Consider the following 19,626-nt stretch of genomic DNA (forward strand, 5'->3'; position numbering starts at 1 on the left):
TTTTAGTTCTAGTTGGCTAGTAAGTCTTGCAAATCAAGAGGATTGTTCATGTTGACAATTAAGATTGACATATGCTTAAAGATACTCATTATCGCAAAAAGTTTCATTCAGTTTCTAGTTGGCTAGAATTAAAAGCAGAGGACATTATCAAATTCACCACCTCCTCATTTACCCTATATATATTTACATGTATGTAATACATATACCCATTTTTTTTTATAATATTCTGAAGTCATTTCTTGTATGATATCAAAAATATTTTGGTTATCAAATTAAATTTCCTCAATTTTGGAATAACATGTGATGACGTCATTATTCTACTTTTATGCATCATATAGCATTTTGAAATTAAACAAAAAACATAAATCTACTCTTTCAATTTGAATCGTCAGAACTTTAGATAAAATATCCTTGATATTTAGGTACATGTATCAGCCCACTAAGCCAATCTCGGAATTAAGTATTTTCTGCACTTTTCATAGTTTATTACATACATATATTTATAAATGTATAAATAACCTGCCACACCAAGTCTGTGTGTTCATTACTTGTTTTTCTGCTTTTTATTGATCTGATGAGTTATAATTAAACCCTTGTCAACTGATTTTTATATTTTGTTCATATATTGCTCTGTTACAACACTGTCCCAGGTTGGGCACCTGCATAATTTAACCTCTCCATATTCTGTATGTGCTTGTTCCAAGTCAGGTGCCTGTAATTTAGTGATTGAAGTTTAATGCTGTGTAACATATTTGTTTTTTCATTCATTGTTAAGTACTAAAATTGTTGTTAGTTTTTTGTTTGAATTGTTTTACAATTATCATTTGGGGCATTTTATAGCTGACTATGTGGTATGGGTTTTGCTCATTGTTAAAGGTTGGACGGTGACCTAAAGCTGTTAACTCATATGTATTTGGTCTCTGTTGGAAAGTGGTCTTATTGGCAATCATACCACATCTTCTTATTTTTATATGTAGTACAATTTTTTATATTGACCAAACTATATCATTATCGTAATTGAAAGAACATGTGTTTACCTGCAGCTAATTTTGTATTGACATCAAATGTACCAACTCCTTTTCTACTTCTATTTGCATGATGTGTCTTCCCTAATCTTATTCGGGCAATATCTCCACATTCTGTACATTATATATACAAAATACCAGCAACACCATAAGGTTTAACTCCCAACTAATTATGTAATTGTAAAGGGACTTCACATTTGGAACATTGTTTCAACTGCTGAACAATATAGTCTAGTTCGACAACATATCTACAGTGGTTTAAGGGAAGTAAATCAGTAGGTAATGGTAATAAGTCAAAATCAACATTTATATTATATTCATCATCAACCACTACTTCATGATCTTGTTTATCAGGTACAGACTCAAAAGCAACATTACACAAATCAGATGTTTCAATGGTTTTCAGTTGGGCATATGAGTGGTCAGGTTCTAAGTTTTGACAATGGACTGAGTCAAATGATGGTATATCGTGGTGGTCAGGTTCTAAGTTTTGACAATGGACTGAGTCAAATAATGGTATATCGTGGTGGTCAGGTTCTAAGTTTTGACAATGGACTGAGTTAAATGATGGTATATTGTGGTGGTCTGATTGCAATCCACTCCTGTGAAAAACTAGCCCTTGGATTCGTTGGTTTTTTTTTCTAAATTCTTCTTTTTGAAAATTTTCCTTGTTTGTTCCTTTGAGACATTGTTCAGCAGACGATACAATATCTTACGATTGTTGTGATTTTATAAACTTTTTCATCATTCAAGGATTTGCAATATTTCAATTCTGAACGTACTTTTTAGATACTCACCACGATATCTCTTTCTTTGGGTGGATCTACGTGTTGAAAATTAGTAAGACAGCTTAAAAATATACCGAAATGAATACAAATTATAACAAAAATTGATAGTCATTCTAGTATAAATATAAAAGCTGGTTACTTGTCAAAATATTGAAAGCAAGTTTCTTCCGAGATTCCAAAATGGCCAATCTCGATGTCAACAAACCGTAAAAAGGTCGACTTTGTAGTTTTAAATACCGTCCTTAATTTAATTTCTGTGAATTATGAATCGAGAAAGCACTAACTTAGAACAAAAATGGCTAGTGTTTCTATATTGTTTTTAATCGAGAAGAAAGTAAATATTTTGCGACCTTCGACCGATTACCGTAATGGCTGCGCACCAATCGACGCAACGGGCGCGAAAATTTAAACCCGCGAGCCCCCTTAATCTTATTAAAAGGTTATATTAAATTATTGCAAATCATGTTCCTATCCTATATTAAGGGGTTTTAATATACTTTTGTGCCAATAGCTCAGCAGGTTTATCACAATTATAAACTTATTGAATACAAGGAGATCAAATTGGTATTCTTTGGTAAGTTTAGTATCAGTGTTTTGATTTAACATGTTCTTACACAATCAAGATATTTGATTTTCTTCCAGATTTTTAAGGCATAACAAGTTAGTAACTTTACCAGAAGATTTGTTTCTGTTCAACATGAATCCTATATAATTTTAAGTGTAATTGATATTTATATCAGACCTAAACTTATTTAATAGTGTGTGGAATTCTTAACCTCGTTCATATGTTTTCTAACAACACAAAAATTAAAACATTGTATGTATGAATTGTGATCATCTTAGGACTTAATTGTGTTATAGATTATATTGTATATTTAATCACGTACACATATCTGATTTTCTTCAAAATACTTGTGTGTTGAGAACTCAGCAGTTTTGCCATCATTCTTTTTTAATTAAGTTCATTTTTTATGTTAAATTTTAAAGCAATACAAACTTTATCTATCATATCAGGTGGACGACAAATATATTTGATCGATTGAATAACTTAAGATCAACCTTTAAAATGTATGGTAATGTAAATTTAAGAAGATAAATTAAGCATTTTCATGATCATTGATTTTCTATTAATTATTTAATGAGTAACAAGTTAGAAAGTTTACCAGAAGGTCATTTAACATTGAACATGTTGAACACCAATCTTCAATATGTCAGACTTCCTTTTTATATGCTAATTTAACTTTTAATGTTTATTCAATATTTCAAAATTAATCTTAGAATTCCTTTTGGTAATTTGAATATAATTGTCTTGATTGAATATGTTCTTACATAATTAAGATGCTTGATTATACTCCAAAATTGTAACCAAAGACAACAAGGAAAGTTTACCAGATAGTCTGTTATTATCAAACACCAAGTTACAGGAATTGTAATTGTGAATAATGTTTATAACAGACTTTATTTTATGAAAGATTGTGTTGTTTATATAATCACGTACATATATAACTGATATTCCTCAATATACTTGTCTGTTGACAACTCAGAAGGTCTAACTTAATTTCATTTTATTGGCAAACTTCCTTTGTGCATACTTAATGTTACTTTCAATGTCACTCATTGATTGCAGTTGAAGCTTATAAAAATGCATCAACAATGTCAGTTTGAAGAAAAATATATTTCATCTTTTCAATACACTGAGATCGAATTTGGTAATCTCTGGTAAATTCGGTATCGGTGTTTTAATTTAACATGTTCTTACAAAATCAAGATATTTGACTTCCTTTCAGATATTTATACGAAAACAAGTTAGTAACTTTACCTGAAGGTCTGTTTTCTAGCAACACAATCTTCTATCAGACCTAAACTTATTTAATAGTGTGTGGAATTTTTAACCTCGTTCATATGTTTTCTAACAACACAAAAATTAAAACATTGTATGTATGAATTGTGATCATCTTAGGACTTAATTGTGTTATAGATTATATTGTATATTTAATCACGTACACATATCTGATTTTCTTCAAAATACTTGTGTGTTGAGAACTCAGCAGTTTTGCCATCATTCTTTTTTAATTAAGTTCATTTTGTATGTTGAATGTTAAGGCAATACAAATTTTATCTATCATAGCAGGTGGACGACAAATATATTTGATCGATTGAATAACTTACGATCAACCTTTAAAATGTATGGTAATGTAAATATAAGAAGATAAATTAAGCATTTTCATGATCATTGATTTTCTTTTAATTATTTAATGAGTAACAAGTTAGAAAGTTTACCAGAAGGTCATTTAACATTGAACATGTTGAACACCAATCTTCAATATGTCAGACTTACACTTATTATCAAAATATTATATTGGATTATTTTTTATGATGTTCCTATATGAAGGGGTTTAAATAATGTTTACGCACAATTCATTTGTACTTCTTTATTTAACTTTTAATGTCGTTCAATAATCAAATATTGCTGTTCAAGCAATATCAGTTCTAAGAAAAATATATTTATCTTTTGAATACACGGAGAACGGCATTTGGAATTTTTGGTAATTTTAGCAACAGTGTCCTAATTCAGATTTAATTCATGACTATTGATTTTCTTATAGAACTTTTCAGGGTAACTTCTTAATAAATGTACCAGAAGGTCTGTTCTCGAAAACAGAATTATAATTATAATAATTTGTGTTGTAAGCATTTGTTTTGTATAACAGTTGTTCCTCTTACGTAATAAAATGCCTTGCTTAATGTTTAATTAAAAGCTCTATCTTTTTTGATTTGATGATTTATATCTCTTTTTGCACATATCTGTAGAAACAACATGATACTTTGTCGTTGTTTCTATAATTCCATGTTGTTGCCGTATCTTATATATATTTCTTCCCCTCGAGATTTCAAATTGTTTCGCAATAGTGTGAAAAAGCAGAAGTCACATGGATATGTACATGACATAGAAATTAACCTTACATTAATTTAATATTTAAGGGATATGAGGAGAAACCAATTCATATGCTGCCTCATGATTAATTTTAAAGAATGGGCAAATCAAACAAACCTTTATTACCAAGGAACATGTACGGGTTTGAATACCACCATAGATATTCGCAATTTTAACATGACAGGCTGCATAATTCCAGGTAAGCAGTTAAAAACTTAATAAATGATGAAATTTACTCATATTTTATGTATATGCAATCTATTCATTTCCAATTTGACCTCTGTAGCAACTATCTGAAATAAAAATAAATATCTTAGACATGCTTCTATTTCTTTTTTCAGATTTGTTGTGAAAGTGCCTGAACATTTAACATTCTCGATACATACCTCATGTCCATTTTTTATTCCATGTCTGTATGTCATTAATTTTGTAAATTTGCTTGCTAAATTGGTTTTAGTTTTTTTTATTAAGTCACACTTGTGATGGTGAGAAAAACAGTAAGACACTAAGTTGGAGTTTTGACTAGAGCCTCATTCTCTTTACCGACAATTTTAATTGACCAAATTAAGTAACTTTTGACTTACATTTTTTAGCAGACACAATCTTAAACAACTGAATAACACAGTTTGTTTTTTTCTATATAGTATACCTTACATGTTTGATATATAGGAAAGATAGGATTAGTTTTTTATACCTATAAGGTTACATTTACACTACATGAAATTAATGAAAATTGGATAACTACTGCTGATCATAATAAAAAGGTCAATTCCGGTAAATTCAAGTTATTCAAATTGGCGCTAACTGTCGATTTTGATTGATACCATGCAAAAACCTATTTCCAACTTACAAAACTTCATGTGGTGTGACTGTAGTCTGACTTTGAATGCTAGAAAAGAAAAGGTTAAACAAGGGAAGAAGCTTAAGACCAATATCATTCACAAATGAACTTAATAACTCCTAACAAGTTAAAGGTAAAATTATGAGTATGATGCATGCATGAGTATTTAAATGAGGTCAAATGATTGTTTTGTGGGATTAACTTATGCAAAATTGAGGTTTTCAATTTATGATGACAAAATTAAACCAAACTGACTGCTAATAGTGAAAAATTGTTCAATATTTTTGCAACAGTATAAGATTGATAACTTGTTGTTTTCATCTTTTTTAAATGAAGGATGGAGCCTTTGGTTCAACTCCTCATGTTCTGTTACTTGTGGAGATGGTGTGATAGTGAAAACCAGAACATGTGACAATCCCCCACCGTCTGACGATGGACTGAAATGTGTTGGTTCCAGAACTGAAACATCACTTTGCAACTTAGGAAAATGTCCAGGTAAATTCTTTAAATACATCAGATTAAAATCAACATTACCTTATAATTTAATTGTTAACCAGAGCGGAATACTTCTTTTTAGAACTTATTTAAACCTGTTAAATCTATCATTATATTCTGTGAAGTCAGAATAAAAAAAAAACATTGAAGATGTAAGGCTTTTTCGCCATACGCGTGTTTCTTCTACGTGAGACTCATCTGTAGCGTTTGAATGAAATCAGTTTTGAGCTAAGATCAAATACATGGTAAAGGGAATAAAAAAGTCAAGTACCAAATATGGTTAAGGCAATCAAAAAACCTTAGTGTTTCCAAATATTTCAACATTTCAAAAACAATAAACAGTCAGGGCAATACTATTTCTTTAAATCAATAATTCAAGTAACATTTCCTCCAGAAATGCTGCAAGTAAGAGTAGTCTTTCTTTAACAATCACCTATTTAAATAGTACATTTAAATCACTAGGCTAAGTAGCTTTACATATATAATATTCATGATCCTGGAATTAATTATGATGTTAAATTTATCAAAAACAACATCTGTGTTGATAGGATGATCTGTCATGTCAGATGATGACCCTGTACTGAAAATGGGATAATGACATGAAAATCACTCATATCATACCTGTGTTTTCTTAACTGTCCCCTGCCCCACTCACACACACACACACACACACACACACGGTATTTTCAACATCCCTGAACAGTTAATTTTGTATAGCGAACAGTAAAATTTTATTACATTATCTAAAAACCGAAACCTTGAATTTTACAGAAAAATACGCCAACTCATGGGAAAAATCTGTTTGGAAAGTATAAGATCATTATGTAAAGCCTTCATTGTAGCATTATTTTCAACAATTTTAGAATTTACAGAAGAATGATTGCATAGAAGGCATAAACAATGCTACCTAACAGTATTTTTTATTCATTTTTTCAAATAATTAGATATAATCTCAACCTGTGTGTTTTTGGCAAATCACTTATTTCATTAAATCCCCTGAATCATGAATTGACAGAAAATGAACAAATTATTTATATATCATGTCAACATGAAAGTGCTGATAACTGGCGTGGTGATACCCTTTGGTCATCGACCCGGTGGTAAACATCTTTATTTCAAAGCTGAAGCTGATTTTTGCTAACATGATAAATTGATACTGTTATTCTGAAAAGTATTTATAAATCTATTTTCCCAAACAAAAAACAAAAATAAACCAAAAAAGCTACAGGGTAAGATACACTCAGTCTTCCTTACTAGACAGGTATCCATACAACATTTCACGCTTGCATTTATCATTCTAAGTTTGTTTAAGTTGTTAATAGATTTAATAGAATAATTCAAGGATATGCCATTACTATCCAAATAAGAAAAAAGTTTAATGTGACATTAGGTGTTTGTTGCTATTCTGTGGTTTGCATGTTGAAATGTACTATTAAATTATTTATTTACGTATTTCTCTGTCCTGAATGTTCTTGCATTTATTCGTATTGTGTTTCTGTAACGTAATGTTGTCATTTTAGCGGTATGTTTAACATTGCAATATACGCGGGAGGTTTGGCTAGCAATAAAACCAGGTTCAACCCACAATTTTTTCTTAAAATGTCCTGTACCAAGTCAGGAATATGACAGTTGTTATCACATAGTCCGTTTCTATGTATGTTGGCGTTTGTTTTTGTAGCAGTCCAGTGTTTCTGTTGTTCCGTTTTGTTTCCTCTTATAGTTGATGTGTTTCCCTCAGTTTTGGTTTGTGACTCGGATTTGTTTCAGTTATTAAATAGATTGATGACTATTGAACAGCGGTATACTACTATTGCCTTTATTTATAAAACAATTACTGATAGTCAAGATGGGTCTATAAAAGTCTCACTGTATTTAGCGAAATCTTGAGTCAATGAGGTTGTATATTGTTCATATCTTTTTACAGAATCATGCCGTCACTCAAACAAAGGATCCAACAACAAATCAGTAGACAATTTGGACAATAAATCAGGTAGATTTCCCCCATAATCTTTTCATTCATTATGACAACCAGAAGTTATGGTCGACATTAATACAATGTTAGCATTGGCTACGGTTACCCGCAAAAAGTAACAATAAGAAATAATTATTGTTACTATTGATACTGCTTGCCGAGATATTTTACCAAGTGGGACCCGATTTCATACGGAAATTGCAGGTAACAATAATATGATGTGTTATTGTTACCTGCAGTAATTATTACCCGCAAAATATATTCAGGTAGGCACTGGTCTAAAAAAAATGTTTGATTTGCGGACAATCTAGGAAATAAATTTAAACAATTAAATTATGATGTAACATTAAAAATGATTAAACTTCCAGATAAATTGACCAATATGACGTTTATTATTGCCATAGGGTGGTCGATTAAAGCAGTTCACTATTCGTTACTCGAATGAGCAAACTGTCCAATTTGTGGTCAGTGAAAAGTTTATATCTTTTAAAAATTTTAATGATAAACTTCAACAATTGCAAGATGCAAATTCTGTTCAATTATATAGAAGAAGTTGTGATCATAACCCCAGAGGAACAATTTCTTTCATTTTAGAAATTTCGTACGAAATTGCTCGACGAAAACATTAATCTCAATAGAATCATAGAATATTTTTCTAATGAGTCATGGAAAATGCAAAAAAAAAACCCAGATATAGCAGAGGAAGAACACAGCAGAGTGGAATTGTTTAGTGTGTGGTATTCACTTCCATATATATAAATCTATTGTTTGCAACAGGTATCAGGGTACCACCTAAGATGTGTTGGCCTCAAAGTGTCAACCTAAGGCTATATACTGGATGTGCCAGAAGAGCCACCAAAATAAATAGCTATAATACTTCTTATTATGTATAAATGTATAAATGTTGCTGTGTTCATTAAATAATTTCTATTCAATTTTTTGTTTCAAATATGTTAACCAAAGAATACGGGGCAATGACAGGAAGACGTACAAAGTATCCAGATGCTACACAAAAAAAATGTAATTTGCAAATGTAAAATTTTGTGAGTAACTATAACTGCCGGTAACAATAAAAAAATATTTTATTGTTACCTGCAGATTCCGTATGAAATTGGATTCCTCTCCAGAAATAAATTTCAGGAATTAGTCTCAGAAGTAAAAATAACCATTTTTTATTGTTACTTTTCGCGGGTAACCGTAGCCAGTGCATACAATTTTTGTCTCGCCTGTGATAAAAGTCGCGGAAAGCGAAATATAGGGATTGCATTTCCGGCGACGGCAACGATGGCGTCAAAAATTGTTAAGTTTTCTGCCTAAGTTAGTTTGAAAGGAATTACTTGTGATAGATCATTGATATTTAATACAAACTTGCATTACTATCAGTACATATTAGTTTGACGGCCATTTTGAGGTCCTGCCCCTAGGTCATGGTTCTGCGACTTTGAATGAACTAACAATTTTAAATGTTAACTTTTCTACTTAACATAATTTGATAGGATCTACTTGTGATAGATCAATTATATTTAATATAAGGTTGCATTACTATCAGTACATATCAGTTTGACGACTATTTTGAGGCCCTGGCCCTTATGTCGTGGTTCAGCGACTTTGAATTAATTATGAATTTTCAATGTTAAGTTTTCTGCTGAAGTTAGATTGCTAAGAACTGCTTACAATAGACAATGATATTGTCTATATAGTTACATTACTATCTGTACATCTAAGTTAGTGATCATTTAAAGGCCCTGCCCACAAGATCATGGTCAAATGACTTTGAAATAATAAGCAATGTTACTGTCCATCAGATTGTCTATTTCTGACTTTTATGCCTACAGGCGAGACATATCTTTTTGTCATCAGTTTATTGTTGTGTCAATGCAGTTAATATTATTTTCCAATTTTGAATTTATTACGACATTGATATATCACCCACCCTGTTAAACCACACTAAGTCGAAATATCACACATGTAAGACAGTGCGGCTGGTCATTTATTTATTCTTTTTCTTCCAGGAAAAAAACTGCATAAATTGAAAGCCATGAACCAAAAAAGAAGGGACAAGTTTGATTGGAAAAAATAAAAACAAAGTGGATCGATTTCATTCTTATATAAAACTGAGGGACAATTCTAACATGGTTTGAATTTTATCATCATCATTGTAGGTAAAGTCATTCTTTGCTTTCGTTTGAAATTTTAACTTTCGATATCTTAGATACAATCTGTGTGGTTTACTTTCTCTCGAGTGCAAACTTACTTAGTCTTACTTGTATGTTGTAATCTTGAATTCAGATATTAGGTTAGATGAGTTTTATTGGACCACCTATTATAGCATTGCATCTGTTTATTAATAATATGTATGACATGAAATTTGTAAAAGTGTGTGAGAATAAACGTTTTGTTATATCGTTTGAGGGTGTTTTGTGGGATATACATTAGCTACATGTTACATTTTTTTGGTGATATTTTGTGGGAATATTCATTGGTATTTTCAACTTGTATTTGAATAATTGATATATGTGATTTTTTTCTCAATAAATGCGGGTATAAATTTAATAGTACATGTTTTCATCTTTTTTTTTTCCATATAAATATCAAATGATCAAGGCAAATGATTCATAATACCATATACATATAATTCACAACCAGGAGGTAAACTTGAATTCAGTTATTAGGTTAGATGAGTTTTATTGGACCACCTATTATAGCATTGCATCTGTTTATTAATAATATGTATGACATTAAATTTGTAAAAGTGTGTGAGAATAAACGTTTTGTTATATCGTTTGATGATATTTTGTGGGATATACAATAGCTACATGTTACATGTTTTTGGAAATATTTTGTGGGAATATTCATTGGTATTTTCAACTTGTATTTGAATAATTGATATATGTGATTTTTTTCTCAATAAATGCGGGTATAAATTTAATAGTACATGTTTTCATTTTTTTTTGCCATATAAATATCGAATGATCAAGGCAAATGATTCATCATACCAAATACATATAATTCACAACCAGGAGGTATACTTATTTTCAACTTTCAGTAACTCCAAGTTACTGATGGGTGTAGTTGATGGTAAAATGAGACCCAAGTGAACCAAAACTATACACTTTATCTGAATAGATCAGAGCTATTCAGTCGTGCATTCAGAAGGGGATTCAAACTCTACGAATAAAATGAGCACATGGGTTTTTAATCCTTTCAAAAAATCCATTGTGCATGCTGTATCCTCTCTTCACGCCAAATGTGTTGATGTTACAGCCAACACAGTCATTTACTGTTGTTTTTATATGGTAACATCATTATTTTGAGTGTATAATAGAGGCAAAAGATACCAAAAGGATAGCCGAACACATAAGTCGGAAAACAAAGTGACAATGCCATTGCAAAAAGCAAAAAAAGGATGGATAAGCAGGTAATCATCCACATGTTGCTCTCGTCTAACTAATGTATGCAATATCATCATTCACGAAGGGGAATATTTCATTAAATGAAAAACGTGACCTTCTCTCCTTTAGTATTAACATTAAAAGGACTATAAAAAGCTCAGTCCAAATATTTGGTAAAAAACTTCCAAAAAACCTTTAAAAACTGCATATGGCCGGTGTCATAAGGTATTTTGAACCCCCTGAAAAGTGAACTCGGGGTAAAATACCATATGGAAAATTGACTCCGGGGTCATTATACCGCATGGTATTTTGACCCCCGGGGTCATTTTTCCCATATAGTATTTTGAACCCCAACTTGAAAAATTGAACCCTCCTGTTTTAGTCAAAAGCATTGCAGATTTTTAAATGTACAATATGTTGGCTATGTTTTTTTTTAATTGGAGGTGTATAGTAAGGGGTTTAATATACCATGGCAGGGGGGTCGAAATACTATGGTTAAGTAAAATTTTCCAAACATATTTATAGCCATGTTTAATACATACCAATTACTAATTGGAGTATAATTACTATTAAGAGGGGTTAAATTAGCTATAATATTTGAAATTGGAGGTGTATAGTAGGGGGTTCAATATACCATGGCAGGGGGGTCAAAATACTATGGCTAAGTAAAATTTTTCAAACATCTTTTCCAGCATGTTTAATACATACCAATTACTGATTGGAGTATTATTACTATGTAAAGGAGTTAAAATAGCTATAATATTTGAAATTGAAGGTGCATAGTAGGGGGTTCAATATACTATGGCAGGGGGGTCGAAATACTATGGCTAAGTAAAATTTTTCAAACATCTTTTCCAGCATGTTTAATATATACCAACTACTTATTAGAGTATTTTTTTTTTATGTAAAGGAGTTAGAATAGCTATAATTCTTGAAAATGGAGGTGTATAGGAGTGGGTTCAATATACCATGGCAGGGGGGTCAAAATACCATGACTAAGTAAAATTTTCAAACATCTTTATAAGCATGTTTATTACATACCAACAACTTATTGGAGTATTATAACTATGAAATGGAGTTAAAAAGCTATATTTTTTTAATTGGAGGTGTATAGGAGGGGGTTCAATATACCACGGCTGGGAGGTCAAAAAACCATGGCTAAGTAAAATTTTATAAACATCTTTATAAGCATGTTTAATACATACCAACTACTTATTGGAGTATTATTACTATGTTAGGGAGTTAGAAAAGCTATATACCTCCATTTGCAAGAATAATAGCTATTCTAACTTTTTTACATATAGTACTAATAAGTAGTTGGTGTGTATTAAACATGCTTATAAAGATGTTTTAAGATGTGTACTTAGTCATGGTATTTTGGCCCCTCTGCCATAGTATATTGAACCCCCTACATACATGTAGTAATAATACTCCAATAAGTACTTGGTATCTATTAAACCTGCTTGAATAGACGTTTCAAAATTTTAACTTATCCATAGTATTTTGACCCCCCTGCCATGGTATATTGAACCCCGTCCTATACACCTTAAATTTCAAAAAAATCATATCTATTCAAACTATATTACATAGTTATAATGCTGTGACTAGTATTTGGTATATATGAAACATGTTGGAAAAGATTTTTTTAACAATTTTACGTAGCCATGGTATTTTGACCCCCTGCCATGGCAAATTGAACCCCCTTGTCTATACATCTCCAATATCAACAATCAAATCATTTAAACTTCTTTTCAAAGTTTTAATACTCTAATAAATATATGGTATATATAAAACATGTTGAAAAAGATGGTTTGACTATTCTACTGAGCCATGGAAACTTGACCCCCTCCCCCTTGTTTACCATGGAAAATCTAACTTCCTTTATATGTTAGGATTTCAAATAATCAAAGCATTTAAGCTACATAGTCTAGTTATGATGCTTCAATATTATTTTGATTGACATTATGTTGGTAAAGACTTCAGAGCACTTATACCAAGCCATGTGGTTTTTTTTTTTTTACCTACCATGGAAAATTGACCTCCCTTTTTTGTATGTCTGATTTTCAATCTACAATAAGCTTTAAAATAATGTATCATGTTCTAATAATTATTTAGAATGGAAAAACTAACATGGGGGTCAATTTACCATTGGGGGGGCATCAATTTTTCATACAGAGGGGATTCAATTTACCATAGCGGTATTTTGAGCCCGGGGTCAATTTTCAATGGGATTCAAAATACCATATGACACCGGGTCGTCAAGATGTTTAACTAAATTTCTTGCTAAAGTTCTTACTACCATTTATTCAACAATAAAGAAAGGCATTCCGAAATTCATTTTTTCACAAAAAATATTACGATAAAAATTGATCGGAAGTTATACTGAAATGCTCTGTGACTTACGAATATTTTTTCTTGTAAGATTTTTTTGTGATATGAGCAGCCATCTTTCATATAGATCTTAAAATAAATCTTACTCTTACTTATCAAACATAATGAATAGGTCAAAACCGACAGAAAATGAAACTTAAAGTAACTGAAATTAAAAAATAAATTAATTTACACTAAAAACTTTAACCTATTAATCTAATGAAAACAATGCTGATATTTTCCTGGCCAAGTAAAATTATGGCATAAAGTACAAATAGGTTATTGAAATATCATCATTTATAACGAAGAATAATCTATATTAAAGGATAAGTGTTGTATCACCCTTGATTTGGGGGGGGGGGGGGGATTATCTCGCCCCCCCTCCCTATTTGTTAACAAAGAGAGGTATCAGGGTCTTGTCTTTTACTCTTTTTTAGCATTCAAATGAAATGACACGTAAAATAGTTTCTCCTGACTATATGTAGATATGTCAAATTTGTCAGATGGCTTCATTTAAAATAAACAAAACGAAAAACATGGGACTATTACACTAACATATATATTATGTCTCAGAAAAAAAAATATTAAACAAGGTCTGCAAAAAAATTTATTGTTTGACATATTTTGATATTTCTAAGAAACTCACTGTTTGTGTGTGTTTATAGCAAGCTTGCACTATGTGTATATAACAGTCACACATCACCTCTAATCTTTAAGATCAACAATGCAACATAAGTGCAATACTGTTGACAAGATGCCCTAATTCTTATAACACTTGAATTTTTCGTGTTGCTCAGTCTCTAGTTTCTATGTTGTGCTTTGTGTACTATTGTTTGTTTGTCTTTTTCTTTTGAGCCATGGCGTTGTCAGTTTATGTTCGACTTATGAGTTTGAATGTCCCTCTGGTATCTTTCGCCTCTGTTTTAAAAAAAAAATACTAGTTATGCATCCCTTAATAAAAGGTTTGTTTTCTTCAACATTTCAAAACTGTATATCACTGCTGAAAATAATCTTGAATAAAGTTAACAATAGTATACCGCTGTTCAATAGTCATGAATCGATTAAGCGAAAATAAATCCAGGTCACAAACCAACACCGAGGGACAATAACGGAACAACAGACAACACTGAACTGCTACAAAAACAAACGGCAACATACATAAAAAAGTCAAATCCGGATTTCAATCAAATGTTACATTCATCTTCAAAACTTTTTTATTAGATAAAATTGACCAACATGACCAGAAATTCTCGAATAAGCATTGATCACGCATGACATACTCTCTCTGAAGTATTAAACGTGCCGAGAAAAACTTATAAGTATTGCTTTGATAATTTTTAAACAGAAAAATCAGTGTTAAGACGTTCGACGATGTAACTCTAATTTATTATAATTTTTATATTTAAAGTAATCAAAACGCTCTAATGAGGGTGTGGAAAGGGGGTGTTCTTCTTTTCTGTATTCTTTAATTTTTTATGTCATTTTTCTCTATTCTCATTTTCTCCCAATTATTCTCTATTCAGCCTATACGAGAAGTATAGCACGTGTCTATAAAAACACAAGTTTGTCTAAAAGGATAGCTGTGGAAAAAGCCACGCCTACGTTAAACTGATATCCAATCAACTGCCTTCGGAAACATAAATTACAAAAAATCAAACAAGGAAACAGAGATTTGGTTGCGCATTTAATATTTGAAAAGGTTTATATATAATTAAACGTCAAATAATGGGAAATTGGTGTGTACAACAATCAGCCCCCTCTTTTTTATACTATATTTAAACTAAGAAATACAAAATATATCCGTACTGCAATATTTGCGATTTTACAAGCATTTTATACATCGATTTCCCGCAATTGTCATATCAGAGACATATATACACATGTGCTTTAATATATGTCTCTGGTCATATTTAAAATTTGACAGAGCTAGATAATATAATGTCTACCTATCTAGTGCAGAACAAACCATCAAATTCAATAAAATTAACAAACTAGAACATTTTTTGGATTATACAATTATAGCCTTTGTATGAGATCGATACGAGGTGATATCGACCTAAGAGAAGTATATTGACTAAGGACGAGGTCCGAGGTCGATAAGCTTCTCTAGATCGATATAACATCGTATGGACTTCAACCAAAGGCTACAATTAACAACTATTGCATGAATAATGTTAAATTGGGGATTTTGCTGTAACATGCTGTATGCCCTGTTCAATATGCTGTTTTTGACCTCAGCACAACAGTGTTTGTGTGTAAACTGAAAGGGCTCCAAGATGACTAGTGTCAAACAAATGTGCATACAAATGCAACTGGCTTAAATGTTTTAACAGGCGCCAACCTTCACCCTAACAGGAAACAGTAGTGTAGCATTACAACTTAAAATGACACACTATAAAATATCAATTGAAATGATTTAAATCGATCAAAAAAGACATATAAACAAAAACAAGTAAACATACACTGAACGAGTACATTTGATCTATGACACAATATAAATACAATATTACTAAAAAAAGATGAATAACAATGTCAAAAAGACAACTCTAACCTAGGACAAAATGGCGATAAATAAAATAACGTACACAGGTAAATTTAACTATAATAATTTTGTTGTTAAGAGTACGAAATATTTTTTACAAAATAGATACATTTGTTGTTAACAGTACGAGTACAGAAGTGAACATTTATCGTCATACTAAATACTTATCAAAGGTGGTACATTTTAAAAATAGTGAGACGAAATATAACACAAACTAAGTAAACATTGAATAAAAAAAAAACGCATTACAAATTATGTCTACATGTCAAATTAACACGAAAGTACGATTTGAGAGTACTCGCAGTTACTGAAAGCTAGTTTAAAGCCAAACACTATTAATACTAAACAATCATGCATCAGAGACTAAAATCAATTAAAACACAACCAATGGAGCTAGTGTTTTAACGCCATGGACAGTCAAAGAAGTCATGACTAGTGCAATGCTAAAATAAAAGTATCGACAGGCAGCAGGATAGTTAGGATATAACCTCATAATAAATTTGTATAATGTTATATATAGATAAAGTAATCTCTTAACATAAAAATGAACGTGGATGTGTATTTATACATAAAAAAAAACATTCGAATGGAATACAAATTTAGTTATGTTTTAATTTGTTGATGACAAAATCGATGTCAGTGCCAATGTAAACAATATTCAAAGATCTTATTACAACATTTATAAGATAACCTTTACTAATAAGTTTGTTTAAAGGTTCGATGAGTTTACATGGATTACATAGTGATTTTCGCGCTTTTAGTACAACATTACCGTAAAATTTAGGATGTGAAATACCGTTTGTAATAAGTTTTCTACAGGAACAGCCAATTTTACTAATCAAATCTTTGTATCTATGAAAGAATTTAGTGAATGTTTAAAGTAATTTATGGTAACGAAATTCCTCACTTAATAACTTACCAGTATACCGCAAACATGAGGTGCACAAACTTGTACACCATATCCGGATTTCGACAATTAATGTCTCTTCAGTGATGTTAGGGATCGAAACGGTATTTGGAAGGCCATATAATTTACATCAATTTTGGATAGACTCTTGAATTTTAAAGAGTAGCAATAGGATGAACGGGTCGTATAAACCCAAAGGAAAATATAATACAAGCCCAAACGAAAAATATAAACAAGTCTGAATTGAAAACAACGTTCAAACCTGTGATTGCGTTGGATAAAAACCGCAATTTTTATACGTGTGCATGCAAAACATATTTCTTGGTAGATTAGTCTAAATACAGCACAAACAACATTTTCCAAAACACCAAAAAAGTGGAAAAGTATATTTGAACAAAACGCATTTGACTAGCAGATCGAAAAGAGAGGTGAAAGATACCAGAGGGACAGTCAAACTCATCGATCGAAAAAAAAACTGACAACGCCATGGCTAAAAAAAGAAAAAGATAAACAGACAAATAATAGTACACAAGACACAACATAGAAGACTAAAGTCTAAGCAACACGAACCTCTCCAAAAACTGGGGGTGATCTCAGGTTCTCCGGAAGGGTAAGCAGATCCTGCTCCACATGTGGCAACCTTCGTAATGCTCATGTTATTACAAACCCGGTAAATAGTCTTATTCGGTAGGTCGCATTTGTGAAAAGGGAAGGGGAACATATCCGATATCATCAGTGAAACGGTTATTCCATAACGGTCAACCAACTCGTGATGGCGTCCGTAAGATTTACGAAGGGATGATATCAACTTCGCCATTTGGAACTCTTGGTTTAATAGCTTCCTTGTAAGCAGCAACCCTCTTTCAAGGGAATCATGATAGGAAAAACAAGCCCGGGAATATCGTATCAATTAGGAGATATATATTCCGTATGTAGGCGCAGCCGGAATGTTGCTACATAGAAATGAAAAGTTCACAATTGGAAAGCTGATATCATCTCTTTTGTCGTAAAGTTTTGTTTTCAACCGACCCTCATTGTCAATTTCTAGATGGAAGTCAGGATATGAAACAGACTTTACTGTATCTGTTGTATCCTTTAAATCTAGTTCGATGGGATAGATGCGTTCAACATAGTCACCAAATTTGAGTTATTTAGTTAGAGAACATCATATATATATAGCGGAAAGTAAAGTTTAAGGATATTGCTAACTTCTCTTTTTTCTTCCTCAGAAGTTCCTCTATGATGTCAGCCTCATAATGATAAAGGAACAAGTCGGCAAGAAGAGGGGCACAATTGTTTATCATTGGAATGCCGACAGTCTGTTGAAAAACTCTACCTCCAAACGTTACAAATATGTTGTCAATCAAGAAATCAAGCATCTTGATAATGTCAATTTCAGAGAATTTTTTGTTTGAATCACAGTGATTCTTTACAAAGTAGGATTTATCCCTCCCTAAGACAAGATACTTGTTTTTACTTTGGCCATTCCTTTTTATGAAACAAGGCAATACCAACTCTTTCAATTTGTATTTTAGTTTTGAATGGGGTATACTTGTGTAAAGTGTAGAAAGGTCAAATGTTTAATACTATTGTTATATGAAAGAATCTTAGATTGTATGTACTCTAAAAGATCTTTGGAATCTTTTAGTATCCACATCGGATTCACGCCACCTCTAGAATAGGCAGTTTCACAATAACTTTGAAGCCCGGCTTTGATTGTTGATAAAATAGATGTTAATAATTTAGAAAGAGGTTTCGTGGAGCACTTAGAAGACCCAGCAGTATACCGTTGTTTGTAAAGACTCTTATGTAGTTTAGGTATCCAATACAGTGATGGAAGATCCAGTTCTTCATCTTTGGTTGAAATTTCAAAGGAACATAGAACAGACCTATGATTAATCAGGATTTCCTCTTTGGTAAGTGTCGTGAGGGTATATGTTGAATTTCCAAGTTCCTAATTCATTTATCAAGCAGTTTATGTGGTGAGATTTACACACAAAAACGATGTTGTTTGGGGCTTTATCTGCGGGGACAAAAACATATTTTTCATGAAGGTAGGACAAGTGTTTTGCAACATCTGGGTCTTTAAAGATTGACGTAGCATAGGTATTGATAGACCTATTCAGTTTCTTAATTCCGATTTGTATCAACGACCACACAGCCTTAATCCATTCGAAAAGAGTGTCTATGTCTTCTTTCTCGCGTTTAGCCCATTGTCTGCCATAATCCTTTGACTGAATCCATCAGTATTTTTATGTTGTATTTCCAATTGATGGATTTAGACTCACGATATTTCGGACATTTGGATAACACATTTCGCAAAGAAGTGTTAAAGACAATGTTGAGGTCACCGGTAATA

The 19,626-nt window shown here is 31.6% G+C and overlaps 1 protein-coding gene across 1 annotated transcript; it reads left to right on the plus strand.

Moving 5' to 3' along the window:
• The first annotated feature begins 4,801 nt into the window (after nt 1-4,801).
• On the plus strand, nt 4,802-10,985 carry LOC127723171 (ectin-like). Its single transcript, XM_052229683.1, has 4 exons — nt 4,802-4,947; nt 5,926-6,084; nt 8,009-8,074; nt 10,069-10,985. The coding sequence occupies exons 1-4, from the start codon at nt 4,830-4,832 to the stop codon at nt 10,134-10,136; spliced, it is 411 nt and encodes a 136-aa protein (XP_052085643.1). The 5' UTR covers nt 4,802-4,829; the 3' UTR covers nt 10,137-10,985.
• The last annotated feature ends 8,641 nt before the right edge of the window (nt 10,986-19,626 follow it).

This window comes from Mytilus californianus, unplaced genomic scaffold (assembly GCF_021869535.1).
Source record: "Mytilus californianus isolate M0D057914Y unplaced genomic scaffold, xbMytCali1.0.p SCAF_13, whole genome shotgun sequence".
Lineage (NCBI taxonomy): Eukaryota > Metazoa > Mollusca > Bivalvia > Mytilida > Mytilidae > Mytilus > Mytilus californianus.